The 16,565-nt window shown below is 45.6% G+C and overlaps 7 protein-coding genes across 12 annotated transcripts; 5 read left to right on the top strand and 2 right to left on the bottom strand.

Moving 5' to 3' along the window:
- The first annotated feature begins 673 nt into the window (after window positions 1-673).
- Window positions 674-3,378, top strand: LOC122620376 (phospholipase ABHD3). Of its 3 annotated transcripts, XM_043797809.1 has the most exons (4): window positions 674-813; window positions 1,092-1,380; window positions 1,632-1,803; window positions 1,875-3,378. In XM_043797809.1, the coding sequence occupies exons 2-4, from the start codon at window positions 1,199-1,201 to the stop codon at window positions 3,084-3,086; spliced, it is 1,566 nt and encodes a 521-aa protein (XP_043653744.1). In that variant the 5' UTR covers window positions 674-813; window positions 1,092-1,198; the 3' UTR covers window positions 3,087-3,378. The 3 variants fall into 3 exon arrangements, with proteins under 3 accessions (XP_043653744.1, XP_043653761.1, XP_043653752.1); XM_043797826.1 differs by lacking the exon at window positions 1,092-1,380 and having other exon boundaries at window positions 677-813; XM_043797817.1 differs by lacking the exons at window positions 674-813; window positions 1,092-1,380 and adding an exon at window positions 954-1,091.
- A 10-nt stretch (window positions 3,379-3,388) lies between these two features.
- LOC122620397 (5'-AMP-activated protein kinase subunit beta-1) lies at window positions 3,389-5,900 on the bottom strand. The gene is made up of 3 exons (XM_043797838.1): window positions 4,990-5,900; window positions 3,806-4,036; window positions 3,389-3,746 (listed from the first exon to the last, which is right to left on the bottom strand). Exons 1-3 carry the CDS (start codon window positions 5,611-5,613, stop codon window positions 3,600-3,602), a joined length of 1,002 nt encoding a protein of 333 aa, XP_043653773.1. The 5' UTR covers window positions 5,614-5,900; the 3' UTR covers window positions 3,389-3,599.
- Window positions 5,901-6,566: 666 nt separating this feature from the next.
- LOC122617982 lies at window positions 6,567-9,656 on the top strand. 3 transcript variants are annotated; one of them, XM_043794090.1, is made up of 4 exons: window positions 6,577-6,626; window positions 7,153-7,374; window positions 8,130-8,442; window positions 9,518-9,656. In XM_043794090.1, exons 3-4 carry the CDS (start codon window positions 8,213-8,215, stop codon window positions 9,528-9,530), a joined length of 243 nt encoding a protein of 80 aa, XP_043650025.1. In that variant the 5' UTR covers window positions 6,577-6,626; window positions 7,153-7,374; window positions 8,130-8,212; the 3' UTR covers window positions 9,531-9,656. The 3 variants fall into 3 exon arrangements, with proteins under 3 accessions (XP_043650034.1, XP_043650025.1, XP_043650016.1); XM_043794099.1 differs by lacking the exon at window positions 9,518-9,656 and having other exon boundaries at window positions 6,567-6,626; window positions 7,153-7,370; window positions 8,130-8,446; XM_043794081.1 differs by lacking the exon at window positions 6,577-6,626 and having other exon boundaries at window positions 7,153-7,370.
- A 130-nt stretch (window positions 9,657-9,786) lies between these two features.
- On the top strand, window positions 9,787-10,065 carry LOC122618001. The gene has a single exon (XM_043794109.1). The coding sequence runs from the start codon at window positions 9,792-9,794 to the stop codon at window positions 9,927-9,929; it is 138 nt and encodes a 45-aa protein (XP_043650044.1). The 5' UTR covers window positions 9,787-9,791; the 3' UTR covers window positions 9,930-10,065.
- A 128-nt stretch (window positions 10,066-10,193) lies between these two features.
- Window positions 10,194-11,965, bottom strand: LOC122611823 (charged multivesicular body protein 4c). The gene is made up of 4 exons (XM_043785162.1): window positions 11,672-11,965; window positions 11,115-11,292; window positions 10,773-11,056; window positions 10,194-10,711 (listed from the first exon to the last, which is right to left on the bottom strand). The coding sequence occupies exons 1-4, from the start codon at window positions 11,847-11,849 to the stop codon at window positions 10,671-10,673; spliced, it is 681 nt and encodes a 226-aa protein (XP_043641097.1). The 5' UTR covers window positions 11,850-11,965; the 3' UTR covers window positions 10,194-10,670.
- Window positions 11,966-12,025: 60 nt separating this feature from the next.
- LOC122611822 (pre-mRNA-splicing factor 38) lies at window positions 12,026-13,222 on the top strand. Its single transcript, XM_043785161.1, has one exon. The coding sequence runs from the start codon at window positions 12,183-12,185 to the stop codon at window positions 13,173-13,175; it is 993 nt and encodes a 330-aa protein (XP_043641096.1). The 5' UTR covers window positions 12,026-12,182; the 3' UTR covers window positions 13,176-13,222.
- A 123-nt stretch (window positions 13,223-13,345) lies between these two features.
- Window positions 13,346-16,528, top strand: LOC122611820 (proton-coupled folate transporter). 2 transcript variants are annotated; one of them, XM_043785158.1, is made up of 9 exons: window positions 13,346-13,840; window positions 13,908-14,020; window positions 14,676-14,826; window positions 14,889-15,072; window positions 15,138-15,324; window positions 15,382-15,517; window positions 15,575-15,901; window positions 15,968-16,124; window positions 16,182-16,528. In XM_043785158.1, the coding sequence occupies exons 1-9, from the start codon at window positions 13,630-13,632 to the stop codon at window positions 16,243-16,245; spliced, it is 1,530 nt and encodes a 509-aa protein (XP_043641093.1). In that variant the 5' UTR covers window positions 13,346-13,629; the 3' UTR covers window positions 16,246-16,528. The 2 variants fall into 2 exon arrangements, with proteins under 2 accessions (XP_043641093.1, XP_043641094.1); XM_043785159.1 differs by lacking the exons at window positions 13,346-13,840; window positions 13,908-14,020 and adding an exon at window positions 14,588-14,605.
- The last annotated feature ends 37 nt before the right edge of the window (window positions 16,529-16,565 follow it).

The following is a 16,565-nucleotide window of genomic DNA, read 5'->3' as shown; positions in this document are numbered from 1 at the left end:
AATAGTGAACAAAAATAGTGTTATCATAGGAATTTTTAAATTTCTCAATTTAAAAAAGAGTTCTTAACAAAATTTTTGAATTAGTTTCTAAGCAGCAATTTTTAAAATGAAAAGTAGCCTGCCATTATAAAATAATTTTTGATGTCTACCTGTCTTGGAAACTTCTAATATAATATTTCAATAAAAATTCACAAAATATATACAAATTAAGAAAACTTTTATATATTATTGTTTATAACGATATGCAGCCTTAAACGAGATTAAATGAGTCTATATGTTATAAGCCAATATAATATTAAGAAAACTATTTAATAGGTAATTACATAAGTAAATGTGAGGTATTTTTTTACATACATATATACTCATAATTTATTCCTATTGGCATCGTGAACATTCTTAATTTGTGCTCAGCACAATATATAACGATAAGGTTGCCGGGTGAACGCGGCCAGTTTTCTATCACTGATGAAGGCGTCCATTAGCCAAGTCTCGCACCACACGGGCGCCTTTTTCGATTAGTCTGGTCCCACTGCAGCTGCACCGTTAGCGTCCCGCGATTGTGTTTATATTTTGGTAGTGTGCACCATTCTTAGTTTTTTTCGAGTTTTGTAGGATCCCAAGACGGTTGCCTCAAGGTTCCGCCCTCGCCAGCGACGCGAAAAATGCACATAATTTTTTATAAGGTTACATAAGTGCGTGTAACCGAAGCTGTTTGCCTCTAAAATATTGCTGTACATTGATATACGTATTGCGGCTACTCGACGAGAACTGCGTATAGTACACATTAGTTTCGATTCCGTCACATTTGGCACGGTAATTACCTGCACTCACCGACCTAGGCGAATCAATAGAACACCATTTACCGCCCACCACCACCACCCAATCGCGTCCATTGCTTTGTTGGTGCATGTGACGACGCCGCTGGGAAGTCCGTACCCGAACCCACAACGAAAGCCCGGGGTCAATCCAATAATTACAGATACTATCGGTTTGCGGACTTAGTTTCGATTTGTGTCACAGCCCCGACACAGGTTTTTAAAGTCGCATTGTCTAAATTTGTATTTATTGTTTTATTTCGCCCTCTTTTTAAGGTAAGCACCCACAGATTGTGGAATCCAGCACAATTGGCAGAGCCCCCGGACACAAACCTTTGGTTTAAGCACACCAAACTAGTAATAGTCTTTAGTTTAGAGTCGCAATGCTGTGCGCCCTTGTCCGTGGTCCAACCACCGGCCACAAGTTGGCCCTGTATCGCTCCGTGTCCGAGCTCCTTGGCCCGGTGCACGATATCCGCTGCCTGTCCGCCGGAAGAGGAATCTATCAGCGGCAGTCCCTGTCGCAGTCACAACTCCAGAACCCAGCCCACCGTCCAGACCTGCTGTGAGTGAGCGATAAGCGCCGTAAACGAGCCAAGTGTACCTGAACCCGCCCCGCCTGCACCCGTTAGGGGCGTGTTTTGTCTGCCTTTGATACGGACGACCACTCGTTCAATCAGAATCCATATGCATACATTAGCGCGCGGCGATTAGATATGCCTCCTTGTACTTATTAGCCCGAAATAGCCCATTCATACCGCTAACAATTCGCGCTGCGCTGTAATCTCTTCATTTGTGGCTTGTTCGTTCTTTCAGCTCGCTTTCCCGGGCAGCAGTAAATTCCAAATTGTCTGTGCGGAGCCTTCACTCGGAGCACGACGCCATGTTCTACTCGATGTACGCCTACCTGTCCAACCTGCCGCGCCTTCATGTTTTGGGCATGGCGGTGGTGGCCTACGTCGTCTATTACCTTATCCAGGTGGTCAAGGTGAGTGTAACACCAGCGATTGCATCACGTCCGGTGCGTGACTAATCACCCCATTGGGCTTCTAATTACAGCGACCGATAATCGCCTGTTCGGATGGGCCGTTTAAGCAGTATCTGATCCGCAAGGTGCCGACACTGGAGAACAAGTACTGGCCCACCTTTTGGTGTGTGGAGAGTCGTGCCCAGACCGTCCTTGCGAGCCTGCTGCGCTCCAAGAGTCTGCCGCGCGTCAACTACCGCCGCGAGATTCTCTCGCTGAAAGATGGTGGGGAGGTGGCCCTGGACTGGATGGAGGACGGCTGCGCCTCGAGTGCTCCATGCATCCTCATCTTACCAGGTCTGACTGGCGAGTCGCAGGCGGAGTACATCAAGTGCCTGGTCTTTGCCGCCCAGCAGGCTGGAATGCGGGTGGTGGTGTTTAATAACCGCGGACTCGGCGGCATAGAACTGAAGACACCACGTCTTTACTGCGCCGCCAACTGCGAGGATCTGTGCGAGGTAGTCCAGCATGTGCGGCGCACTTTGCCCGAAAAATGCAAGCTGGGGGCCACTGGGATCTCTATGGGAGGCTTGATTCTGGGCAATTATCTAGCCAGAAAGAGCGACGAAGCCAGGAGCTTCCTTTCGGCTGCAAAGATAATATCTGTGCCGTGGGATGTCCACAAGGGCAGCGCCAGCATCGAAAAGCCAGTAATCAACAGCTTGCTGGGACGCCACTTGGCTGGAAGTCTGTGCCGCACCTTACGCAATCACCTGGACATCTATAGGGATATTTACCAGGACTCTGACATTGATATTCAGCGCATTTTGCGCTGTAAGACCATCAAAGAGTTCGACGAGCTTTTCACGGCTAAGCAGTTCGGATATGCCCATGTGAATGACTACTACTCGGATGCCACGCTGCACAACAAGCTCGATCACATTTCGGTGCCATTACTCTGCTTGAGTGCCGCTGATGATCCGTTCCAGCCACTGGATGCCATTCCCATTAAGGCGGCCAATCAGTGCACCCATGTGGCAATCGTGATTACGGCTCGTGGCGGACACATCGGCTTCCTTGAGGGCTGGTGGCCGTCGACCAAAGATCAGTACATGGGCCGCCTGTTTACGGAGTACTTTACCAAGGCTTTGTTCGACGAGGATGGCGAGTTCCAGCACACGGCCAACAAGATGCACGAGCGATTCTTGGCAAAGCAGACGGTGGCTCTGGCCTCCTCGTCACCGGTGCTGTTCGCCAAGAAGATAGACACCGATCAGTTGGACCACAAGGTCAAGCTGATGTGAAGCTGGTTCGCTAATCTAGTTCAGTTTATATCCAGTTGAACACGTAGATATTCGAGAATGTATTCCGATAGATTTTCGTGAGCGAAGACTTTCGTACACATGTGATATGAAACGTTGATCAAAATCCAAAGTGTTGTTATACTCATATACAGCGAACAGGGAACCAAATTGTCAGTCAATATGCATAGTTGCTTAAATTACTCATAGACCGTGACATTAGTGACATATCAAGTTAAAATTGCAAATAAGCTTTACGATTCGTAGTAAAATCAAATACAGATGTATGACACAATGCAATAATCTTATATTTTTACAAGTTCCGTATATTTATAATTAATAAAAATACAACGCTTAATAGAGAGAAAAATAAAACACTTTTACTGCATTATAAGGTAAATTTGACAAGCGAGACGTGTTGGGCTCGAGGTATTCCCGAATCGTTTCAAAAGGGCTCCGGGCTTACCCCGTAATAAAAACCATGTTCCTACAGCTAAAATACCAATTGCGAGTTTCCTAAATGGGCTTGTACAGCAGCGTAGTGACGTACTTCTTCCTATACCTGTGCGTGGCACTCAGGACCATGACACCATCCTTGATGGACAGTGCGTACAAGTGGTTCAGCATCACATGGTTGGGTTCCGGCAGCAGAGTGGGTTCGCACTGAAACAGAACAAGGTAACGTTACGGGAGCTAGCCCTCGAGTCACTGAGAATACCCACCGATAGCGGTGTGTCCTTGTTGAGGATGACTTGCAGCAGGTGGGGCGGCAAAACAGGCGGCCCTGATACCTTCTCCCAGGGCTTCACCTGCGGCACCTCTTGCGAGTACTCCTTCTCCGCATAGTTGGTCACGTTCTCGCTGTCTTTGGCCAGGGCCTGGAACACCTCGAAATCGGATTCCCGCACGGACACCAAGTTATTTCTCTGCCCCTCGTCATTCTCCACGCTTTTCTGAAAAAGCAAACCGATAAGCTATAATCAAATTGTCTGTAACAATAGTTGGGTAAGCAGCTATTAATGGGCGGGGCCCAAAAATAATTGGGGACAATATCTGCGGGCCTTAGGTTGAGTTCAATAAAACGTAGGAAATTTGATAGCTGAGTTCGCGATAAAACGAAAATTCGGCACTACCGGATGAAAATGTGCCTAGGCAATACCAACTTTCATTATAATAACTTTGTTTAACGAATTGTTTTTGCTATTGAGCGATTTGTTTTAGGCAAATTTGGAATGAATACCAACTTTTGGCTTGCAACATTTGCTATATATACAAAAATTCGTTGGTAGATTTTCTTACAGTGGTTTGTTTTGCTCGTTTTACCTAATCATGTAAGCCAGTAAGTCAGATGAGCTAAATTATTTGTTTGTCTTTAAAACAAATATGGTTTATTTACTTGTGCTTCGTTAGCTATTCTTAAAAAAGATTTTAAGTCTTTAAATGAAAGTTATGCAGATGCTGATCAATGTTTTTCGCGTGCTTAAAATGCTGCATCTATAACAATATAAAGACATAGTCTTCTTAAGTTTTTTATCACAGCTGTTCAACTATCTTTTCAGATAGCAATGTTCAAAAGTCACTGAGATAAACTGTGCTCACAAAAATAGGCAAGTCCTCACGGATTTACTAATCTATAAAAGGGTCTTATCGTAGTTTGCTTAACTCGTCACTTAGGTTATAATTGTAGTTCACGAAGCACTTCAACAGGGTTCCTTAAAAATAGCTAAAGCTGGATGAGCATCTCTGAACTCAATTGAAATCCACTACTGATTACTGGTAGACTTCGTTTTGTTTACGACGATTACACAACCCGCGGGGCGCAAATCGGTAACTGCGTCATTCGGGCGCCCGAATCAAAAACACTGAAAGTGAAGAGCTTGCTATATTGATTTTCCGCCCAACTGACCAGCTTGGGATCGTGCTTCCACTCGCCGTCCACGCAGAACTTGTACTGATGGTCGCCTTCCGGCAGATCGATGATGGTCACGAAGTTCTGGTGGCTGCGCACCATGGTGATGGGTTTCCAGTTGGAGAATGTGCCCGAGATGGTGACGTTCTTGCCGCCGCCATCCCACCGCAGAACGGTGGGCAGTGCCGTCTTCCGGATGTCGTCCTCATCGCCGATTAACTGTGATCCAGTGGCTGGCTCCGCTGCCGCCTCCTCCTCCTCGTTGTTGTCCATGCTGGAGTGCTCTCGGGGAACAGGGGATGTCGTGTCGTCGGCGGTGCCTCGTCTAGTGGATCCAGTTCCAGTTCCCGTGTAGTACGGGTCGTCGTCTTCTTGCGACGAGCCCTCGTTCAAGACTGCCGTATGTTTTTTGTCGAACGAGAAAGCTTGGCCTCCTCCTCCCCCAGCAGCACCCGCCGCCCCCGCTGCACCTACCAGAGCTGCTGCGCCAGCACTCCCGCCCTGTGCCGCTCCTCCTCCGCCAACTGAATCGCGGAAATGTGCGGGAGAGCTCGGAGTGGACAAGTCGGTCGACTTGTGGCGCTCGCGTTGCATGTGCACGGTGGAGCTGGCGTTCCCCATGTTTATTGCCGTTCTCGCTGGCTCGTCGGCGGGTCACGAACCGAGTATAATGAATGGATTTGGACTGGGTTCGGGGGCTCTCAGACCCTTTGTTTTCTGCTTTAAATTGGACTCGCGTATTCGTTGGAACACTCTAATACTCTAATCACATCACCGTTCGTGGCTGGCAGTCTGTCTGTTGTATTTGGCATTTAGTGGGCAGAAAACTGCATTATTCAATCGTTTGTTTCGTAGAAAAATTGCTAATTATAAACATTTACATATATACGGGCAGTATATTCGCAGTTCCAATTGGCGAGAGCCCATGCAGGGTTGCTTTTTCTGGGGGTTCAAAACAAAGAAGTTATCGGGCGATAGCACACTGTGTGCCGCCCTGATCGCAGCCACTGTGGCCGTTATCGGAACTGCCACTCGATTTGAATTTGAATTAAGTTGATTGGTAGAAATTAAATGTTTTGACGATTTCCCTAAAATAACTTTTGATTTAAGCATCATCTAGAAGCTTGAATTTAGATCCATAGGAACTGCCGCCCATTTAAAATTATATAACCTATTATTCAAAGCAACATTCTATCAGTTCTTATCATTTCAAAACAAACAATAGATTGCATCGTTGAATTGTTTGAGTCTAACGACTTTTTCAAAGATATAAGCCAATTCCTAATTGAGTCAATGAATCATACAATTTATTTATTTAAATAGAAATTCAATAGAATTAATCTATTAGTAAGTAAATAAATACTACTGAGTTATCGGTTGACTAAATTAAAACGGATTAAAGAGGTAAAGAGTGCGTTCCTAGTCGACTACTCAAATGTAAGTGCGTTAAAACAAGCATTACAACAGCGGAAAACTGAGGGTGAGGGTGCAAAGTCCACGTCAATCAACATGCATCGGAGCACAATAAAAAGGCAAAAGTGGAATGAAAGACTAGGAAAGACAGAGAAGTGAAACAAAGAGCAAGAGCGGAAGTGCGACGATGACAAGGCTGATCTGCGATGAACAGGTAGAACGTAAGTGTATCTAGCAAACAGATTCAGCCAAAACAGTTCAACAAAATGTATGGAAACATCCAAAACAAACGGCGACCAAAACCAAGTAGAAAATCCGCCTCGGAAAGTCAGGTACCAATGCCACAAGAAACCAGACGCTTTCCAGACGATGCCAACACCCCAAGCAAGTCTAAGAAGTACACATCGTTATACCGAACATATGATATGCACTTGGAAAAACAGACTTCTTTCGAATTTGTATGTAACTGGATATTTTTTTAAAGAGAAATTCCATTTAATCAACCACGAAACAAGCACGAAACACTTTTAGGAGTTGTAGCTTTAATGAATTAGACCCTTCAGCATGGAATCATCCGCTTTGCACTAACGTATCTTAAACCATTTCGCCACCGCACCATTTCTTTCGGTGTATATGTGGAGAGTATGGGTGTATGCGTGCTGCGTGGTAGCCACTCACACTGATGCAAAACCCGACGCCTTCGCATTTCAAATTGATTAAAACTAAAAACACTCGATGCCGACGCAGTGCCTTGTTTCGTTTTCAGTGCGATCGCAGACATTGTGCAAAACGGTTCACAGTTCTCTCCTCGCGACTGGACTGGAGGTGTTCGAGTTTTTCGTGGGATTGCACTGAAAGAAGCCGGAGCAACCGCAGCCAAAGCAAGTCGAACGAGGGAGTAAAGCTAAAGCCCAAGGAGTCACGCCCTTCGATCCCGTTGTAGACGAGTGAACTGAGCATTTGAGGTAGGTCAGTTGGGTGGGCACAATGGGTTGACCTCGTCCGGTTATCAGTCTCGGTCCACTTTGCTTGCCCTCTCACTTCTTGTGTGCCTCTTCAAGGCACGCAGCCCACAGCGCACAGCCGGCCTATCTGGCCACGTCCAACTAACCCATTGAGCAGAGCGCGAAACCGGAGTCCCAAACAACTTAACTATGTATTTCCCATGGCTCCCGAGGGCGGCGCGTGTTTCCGCCGATTCTCGACCACGTTATCAGCGATCGGCTTAGTCAGTGAACTGTTCTGAACTGCTAATTGATAATATGTATGCGGCAACACCTTGTATGTAAATATGTATATACTTTAGATTCGCACACTCGATTCGAGTTGAAACTGCGTCGCACTTGCCACTTAGTTGCCATTTTGCTAAAGCCTGTTTGATCAGCCCACGTAAATGGAGAATACTCTTCACATATGTATGTATGTGTATATACCTCTCCAGATGGAGCATAAAGACCCTCCTTTGGGGGAAACAAACAAGTATGAACCTCCAAGATGGCCACCCCACCTGGAGCAGATACGATAATAATAGATGTATACCAAGAGCTTATCAATAGCTCGACTTGTTTCCCAACCGCGCCGTAAATAAGTTCAGTTTGGATCGGACGACAGCCGAAAGAAAAGATCCCCACACTTGGAAACAGCTAGAGGGGCACGAGCCCACCGAAAAACAAGATTTCAGTCAAAATAAATAAATTATGGTGTCTTCACATATATATTTTTAGCTTTATCAATTTCGGGCGTTTCTGCGGAGGCTCGACGCGTATACACAGCCAATCGGAACCAGATTTGTAGCGAGGGTCGCATCATGGATACCGTCAAGTCGTTCTTCGCCGGTTCCAGCAAAGATGGCAGCCTGCCCAGCAACAGGCAGGCGAATGTACCTGGATCGTCTGTGGCCAGCCGATGGGGTCGCAGCTGGAGCACCAGCTCCCAGCACACGGATCCCGAGCCAGGGCCCTCCAGCTCCACCGCCAGCAAGAGCGGCAACCCGTGCGATGCGAAGCGCAAGGACAGTGACAACTACTTCTACATCATGTAAGTTGGTTCTCCTTCTGGAAGCTTTGGAGAGTGCCATAGTGCTCCTCTTTTAAGGGCGAGATTATATAGGCGCAATTTTATGTAACTGGCATTTTTATTTGTTTTCCCGTTGGGCAGTTCAAAGTCCGAAGTCGGAATAGATTTCACTACTCATAAAATAAATAGTTTAGGACTAATAGTGTCTTAGTGGCTCATAGTGGCTCAGCTTAATGTTTTCAAGTGATGGCGATATGGAAGAGTCAAATAATATGATTCAAATGATAGGGAAGAGACTTAAAAAAATTATATATTATATATAGAAAGTATGCAAGGGTGAGGGTAAGCTAGTTGAGGAGCTCGATCATTGACCCCAATGCTGTTAAATAAAGCAGCCAAGTAGCATACAGGGTATCTCTTTACATTCGTATTTCCAAGTTTCTTCATTTATACCACCTCTTTGAGTAGTTCCTAAGCACACCATGGGCTGGTTTATAGCTCTGTTTACTTGGCATAGGGAATATTTTGATTATCTTGCATCCGCCTTATCAGACTCGGTAGCCCATGAGTAAATTGATTTCGTGGGTGCAGTAATTTCAGACCAGATAGCCGTTCAATGCCTGCAATTTTCGATTGAACAGGGGTTACGTTCGATCAACGTAGTTAATTAAATGCCTAAGAGCGTAGCCTACGTTCTCTAGGGGCTGGCAAACCAGTTTGTGCGGTCATAGATTCGTTGGCTCACCTTGAACACCCAGGCTTGAGCGTAGATCGCTCGGCCAGGTTGGCTCAGAGTTCTGAGCGAGATGCGGGAAATTTGGGGGGATCTGGACTGGAACTGCATAACCAGTTAAGAATCAGTTGCGAATTAGCTGGCGCTGCGAACAGCTGAGTAAGCCGCGCTTGGAGAATGTGAGTGGTCGGGGATAGCCCCGAAAATAACTAATCTGGGCGTGGGCCTTGCCAGGTGGTGTACATAAGTGCGTGATTCAGTGGAGCAGCTGGGCAGTTACCATTGAGCATTCTCTCAGCACGCTGTAAGATCCGCGATAGCGTTAATCATCTCTTAAACATCTCTTGTTTCATTTTATTTAAGGTGGCGCGCTTGAAGATTACCACATGATTGTGGATCGGAGCACCAGTCGGATGAGTCGCGATCCGTGTCTAAAGTGACCTGCAGCTATACAAATCTGATACCCTATTAGGAACATCGGAGCGTCAGCGGCAACAACCGCCTTTTGCCTTGTTGCACCATCTCCATTGGCCGAGTCCGGTGTTTAGTGATACTAGTTATTTATTTACAATTTTACACAAGACATTCATCTACTCCCACACTTGTACGTGCTGTCCGATCGATCCCCTTCTCCTATATGGACGCCATCACAATCCTGGGCTTGATCTACTGGCTGATCTGCATGATTGCGTTCGGACCACTGATGTTCTTTGTCTGCGTTTACCTGCCAGAGGTTCCGGTGCGGTATGTGAAGGGTCTGAGGCAGCACACCTGAGCGCCTTCCACTCTACTTGACCACCAACTAGCAAAGCCCGTAGTACATAAATTGCCTATGCCATAGTTAAAATGATATTGATGTACAACCGATCGATTTGCAATAAAAGTATACACAAGAATGCATTCAACTTAAATGTGTAATGTGATTAAATAAGTGGGATTTTCAAAATTTCAAGATTTCAAAAACAACGATAAGATGATTTATTAGTTTTATTAGTAACCTGTTTGCAAGCAAAAAGTGTTTTTAAATAATATGCATTGGTTTCTTTTTTTGTGTCTCTCGCGACTGCTGAGTTATCTGCAGTCGAGAGGCTTCATATTTTTATTTTTGTGAATCGCTCAATACAAGCTAAGACTGCGGAAAGATGAGTGCCACAAAACATATTTTATCAAAAAGCTACTTTTGTGTAATGGAGTATTAGATTTGCATCCACTGAATGGCCAATCAGCGTCATTCAAAGCCATTTAGTCGTGTTGAAAGAATAATCAAATCAAATATTTATTACGTTGATACCTACTTTTGTTGATGCGTGGCCTGACTATGCTCATTTCGTTTATTTTAAAATCACATTCCTATTTTATGTACCATTTGTTGAATTGCCAAAGGATTTAATGCCTTGTATTCTCTCCCTCGCTTCGAACTAAAATTTCGCTTAATTAACAGTATTGATTATTAATTAAAACAAAAACGATAGGGTGAATCTTTAGAACAGTAAGGAGATTGCAATAGCTCTCTGATTTAGTTGGACCAGGATATTAACTGCTTCATGACTGGATCATCTGTAACGCAAGTTATTCGTTAATTATCGAAGGAGGACCCGAATGCGGAGACTAAACTCACCATCATCGTCCACTGCATTCGTGGTCGTTGCCTTTTTCTTTTCTTTGGCCTTCTCGGGCAAATCTTCTGTGGGTGCTTCTGGCAATGTGGGCGTCGGCTCTGGGATGCCAATGATTTCCTTATCAAAGTTCTCCTGCTCCAGTTCGTCGAGTTCCCGCTCAAGATCCTCATCATCCAGATCCGCCCCAAATGCCACTGGGTTGGATATGGCATCGGAAATCTCTCGGGCCACGTCCTGCTGCTCGGCAATGTCATCCATCATGTCGTGCACCTTGTCCACATCCCTGCATGAAAGTGAAAGTTAGTACTTGGAAGTTATAATGGCACAGTTCCATGACTCACATATTTTGATGGGCTGTCTTGAGAGCATCCGCGGCATTCTTCATCGTTGTCAAGACGGCAGTGTTCGTGTTAGCGCTCTCCAGAGCCTCTCGCTGCATTTCAATGGTGGACAGGGTGCCATCGATCTGCTGGAGTTGCTTCTCTAGGCGCTTCTTCTTCTTGAGTGCTTGCAGTGCCACTGAAAATTTGTCAAGTGGAGGGATTAGAAGGTTTCGAGGACCGGTATGATATACAATTGAAATATGATTTGGCCAATTCGCAATGCGTGGTTTGAAATTACTCTACTGCATGGCTTGTGTTTGTTTTGGGTTTTAAAAGGAATGTTTATATTACGTTCTGAGCGATTTGCGGACACGTCCAGGCATCGAATGGTATGCGGGTGAAAAGGGCAAAGAGATACATATTGTTTATTGAGTTTTCTATTTTCTGGCAGTATGAGATACTGATTAACTGGGAGGAGGCCTCGCGGCCGCAACAAAAACAAAGCAATGAGTCATTTTCCCGTGGCCCATCTATGTGACCAACTAGGGCTCCAAGGACCTTGGTGGACTGCATACCTCGTTTGTTTTTGGACGCATTCTTGCGGGCTATATTCAGTTCGTCCTCGATCTTGGCCTCCAGGAACTCCTGCTTTTTGATGAGCATGTTCTCCGTCTCGCGCAGCTTCTGTATCGCCTCGCCGGTGGTGGGGGCCACCTCCTTCTTGCCACCGAACATCTTCCCGAAGAAACTCATCCTGACTGGTCTTCCTTTTCACCTGAATATAGCGAATTAATAGAGTTTTTCCTGCTATTGCGTTTCTTGGTTGTCTGGGATCTGTTGTTCGTATGCGTCACCCGATACCGATTGCTGCTGTCTATCGTTATCGCCTTTATGTATGCGCTTGGCGGGAGGCATATTTCGCTGTTAAGCAGCTGGCCACTCTGGTTGGCAAACGCCGAAAAATAAATAAATATATTTGGAGCAAAGTCACATTTTGGTCTGCTGCCAATAGCAAAATCCCCGAGTATTGGGATTAAGACTTCCCAGTCGACATACGGCAGACAACAAAACAGGGATCAACTGAAAATGGCCAACCGCACGGTGAAGGAGGCCAAAAACGTTCACGGCACCAATCCGCAGTACCTCATCGAGAAGATCATCCGCTCAAGGATATACGACTCTAAGTACTGGAAGGAGCAATGCTTTGCCCTGACGGCGGAGCTTCTGGTGGACAAGGCAATGGAGCTACGATTCGTCGGCGGGGTCTACGGCGGCAACATCAAGCCCACCCAATTTCTATGCCTCACTCTTAAGATGCTGCAGATTCAGCCGGAAAAAGACATCGTAGTGGAGTTTATCAAGAATGAGGAGTTCAAGTACGTGCGAGCATTAGGAGCCTTCTATCTACGGCTCACAGGAGCCGCTCTGGACTGCTACAAGTATTTGGAGCCGTTGTACATCGACAATCGAAAGCTGCGCCGTCAGAATCGCGCCGGCCAGTTTGAGATTGTCTACATGGACGAGTATATAGACGAACTGCTGCGAAACGACCGCGTCTGCGACATCATACTGCCCCGCATCCAGAAGCGTTCCATTCTAGAGGAGAACAACGAAATCGAGCCCAAGGTTTCTGTGCTGGATGAGGACTTGGACGACGAACTGCCCAGCGATGAGGAGAAGGCGGACGAGACCAACCGGCCTAAGGAGAATTCTACATCAGTGCGACGCCCGCGAAGAGCTCGCTCCAAGTCCAGGTCACGCAGTCGAGAGCGAGAGAGAAGATCTGGGCAGGGCAACAACGCCCGTTCCCGGGATTACTACGACGAACTGGAAGACTACGACCGCCAGCGTAATAGGGTTCGCAACCGGGACACCCACAACGAGGACTATGACAGTCGCCAGACCAGTGGACGCCAGGATCGGGAACGAGAGCGCCAGGACCGCGACAGGATAAGAGAGCGCGAGAGGAATGGGGACAGAGATCGTCGGGAAAGGGAGCGAGATCGAGAACGCGACCGTGGCCGTCATGATCAGCGGGAACGAGACTCGCGAGGAGAGCGCGAGCGACGACGCTACTAAAATTAAGAATAAATTGAATTAACTAACCATTAAAAAGTCTCAAACAATCCCTCTTAATTCGCCACAAGTTGGCATCCCTAGCAATAAGAATCGGAAATCGGAATCAAAACAATAACACAAAAGAAGAAGAAGCAGACAATCAGCTGTTGCTGCTTGCATTTAGAAAGTTTCGAATAGCAACGTTAACTGCGGGAGAATCCAGCCAGCTGTATTGGTGAAAATAATACATGTACCAGGGCTATAAGCAACGATAAATCCGCATTAATCAGCAGTAAAGCAGCTGAAGCTTCAGTATCTAAAAACCCGCCATCGCGTTTGGAAGACTTTCAGGGAAACTGCGCAGCGTTCTGGTGAATGAATTGCTAATTCCATTATCTCCGGTAGACTGGTGGAAGCCAGACGCATCCCCGAGTTCCGTTCACGATAACTACCAAGTAGGGAACGGAACGGCAGAATGCCCCGCTCTGATTCGGAGGCTTTGGTGGCCGATGTGGAGACTGGCGAAGACTCGGCGCCACGCATACTGGACGCCTCCGCCTCTTCTGCTGCCAGCAGTGAGCAGGTGGACCCATCTCCGGTTCCCCCGCCTCATGACTACAGCAGCTACCGATGGTTCATCCTGGAGCCCGCAGTTTTTTTAATCTTCTTCGCAAGATATTTAATTGGTATGACGACCACAGGACAGTAAATCTGATTGGGTGCATCATTCAATTAACTTTGTGTGCGTTTTAGGGGCGGTTTATCAGAACCAAATCCTCTACCAGACCTGCATCACCATCGAGAAATTCAATGCCACGCAATGTGAACCGTTGCTGGGCATTGATCGTGGATCGGACGCGGATAAAGTAAGTGTATAATTCGACCCACAACCATATAGTATACACACATGTACATACATATCATACAGCTTTGGTATCTGTACTTTGTGCAGTTGCTATTCTCGTGTCTGGTTTAGGGTTGAACAGTTTTTATCTTAGTGTAAATTATTTTTGCTGGGCGTTTCAAGTCGTGATTTTATGAGAAAAATAAAAATGTTCAACAAATATTTAGTAACTGTAAACAAACACTGGAGTTTGAGTTACAAAAATAATTATTTTCTTAAGTTTCAGACCCACAATTAGCTTACCAAAATATTAATTTGGCATTTGGCTCGCCGAGATTAATGCATTTTTCTAAGACGTGACCTCGTTATTCCTAGTACTTATATCAGCATCTGACGTGACAAAGCAAAATCAATTTAGCAAATCGTTTCCATCTAATGCAAAACTGTCATTGTTTGGAGCTTAGAGATAAGGTAATGAGAACGGCAGTAGACGCTTATCAACGGCCACCACAGAAGTTAGCAAAATCCTTTGTCACTACATTTTGAAGCAGTATCGAAGTATTGGCTAAGGGAAGCGTTAAAATTATAATTATACGTACAAGATATGGTATATTGACTCATCCACAACGTGATCCACAGTTATGCAGTGTACTAAAGTGAACTTCTGTTTTTTTCAGGAAGTCGAGGTGATAGTACAGACGTATTCTGCAAACATTATGATGACAACCTCTTTGCTAGAGAGCATTATTCCAGCCTTCGCGAGTCTGTTCCTGGGTCCCTGGTCCGACAAGTTCGGAAGGCGGCCAATCCTGCTGACAACTTTTACGGGTACATTATTACCAGTCAAGCCTTCTAAATAATTGTATAATTACCTCTTATTATATTTAAAGGTTACCTCACCGGTGCACTCATACTGATAGTAATCACTTACATAACGAGGTCCACGAATATAAGCCCTTGGTGGTTCCTCCTTTCCTCGGTTCCTTCCGTCCTAAGCGGTGGAACTTGCGCCTTGATTACGGGAATCTATTGTTATATATCCGATGTGGCTAAGGAGCGAAAGAAGGCTCTGAGGTAAGTGGGGAGCATTTATTTATCTATCTAACAAAATCCATTTCATCTTTTCCCTTTTTTTTAAGAATGGTCCTCAATGAGGCCTCCCTCTGTGCTGGCATGATGGTGGGCAATGTGGCCAGTGGTTATATCTACGCTGCCACAAATGCTCTGGTATTGTTTTCCATAGCTGGAAGCCTGATGATGCTTGCCTTGATGTACGTGTTTTTGTTTGTACCTGAAAGCCTAAGTCCAGGTGACATACACACCGGAGTAAGTTTCTTTAGCTAAGAGGAAACTAGTAGCTTATTTCTCCTGTTCCAATTTTAGTCGCGAGTCCGTGAGTTCTTCCGTTTCGATTTGGTCAAGGACCTTATTCGGACCTGCTTTAAGAGGCGACCCAACTTTGATCGCGCAATCATCTGGCTTACTATGATTGCCCTAACGATAGCCATTTTTGACATGGGTGACATAATTCAAACTTAAGTTACCTTAACATATATAATATTTATAATGCTTCCAGAGGGAGAGAGCACTGTAAATTACATGTTCATGCAGGATCAATTCAACTGGACCATTAAGGACTTCAGCCTATTCAATGCATCCCGAATCGTGATCCAGATTGTGGGCAGCATCGTCGGCATGGTGGTATTACGACGCGTTCTGAAGATGTCCATCGTAACCATGGCAATGCTCTCCCTAGCGTGCTGTGTTCTGGAGAGCACGGTGCGAGCCACTGCTGTCTACTGGCAGGAGCTGTATCTGGGTATGACGCTGGGAATGATGCGGGGCGTCATGGGACCTATGTGCCGTGCGATTCTGTCGCATGTTGCACCCGCGACTGAAGTTGGTAAGTGGCCCTAGGGCTTACGTTTCCTGCAGATACCATTAACTAATACCATCTGAAATAATTTAGGCAAGATTTTTGCACTGACTACCTCCATGGAATCGGTTTCGCCATTGGGCGCTGCTCCTCTGTACACAACCGTCTACAAGGCAACTTTGAAATATTATCCCGGAGCTTTTAACTTTATCAGTGCCGTTCTCTACTTTGTGTGTTACATTCTGATAGCGTAAGTCCTGGCGAACACAGTTCAAGTTCAGTTTAATAGCAATATCTTTAAATGCAGCGTGATCTTCGGCATCCAGAAATCAATGGGCAGCAGCAGTGTCTACCAGGCCATAGGCAGTTAACCAGCTCCCCAGCGCTCTGATTTAGCTGAATGTATCTCATAAGTTAAATGCCTTCTGCAGGCGCTGGAAAGAGCTCTCATTTTAAAAGATTAGATACTATTTTTGTAAATGAATCTAGTGTTTGTCCTCCTTGTATTTGTGCAAGTATTATTATGATTTTTACCCGTGTACATGTATCTGCTATCTAGACTGTGTTTTGCATGTGCAAGCACAGTAAAGTTAAGAACAAAAGATTTAACTGTTTGCAGTGTGACAATAAACTGTAAATACATCGACCATTCAATATCTTTGAGCATAAATCAGATCGTGTGACGCGAAGT

The sequence above is a fragment of the Drosophila teissieri genome, chromosome 2L (assembly GCF_016746235.2).
Source record: "Drosophila teissieri strain GT53w chromosome 2L, Prin_Dtei_1.1, whole genome shotgun sequence".
NCBI classification, from domain to species: Eukaryota; Metazoa; Arthropoda; class Insecta; order Diptera; family Drosophilidae; genus Drosophila; species Drosophila teissieri.
The sequence above is the reverse complement of the archived record's forward strand: the minus strand, read 5'-3'. Positions and strand labels throughout refer to the sequence as shown.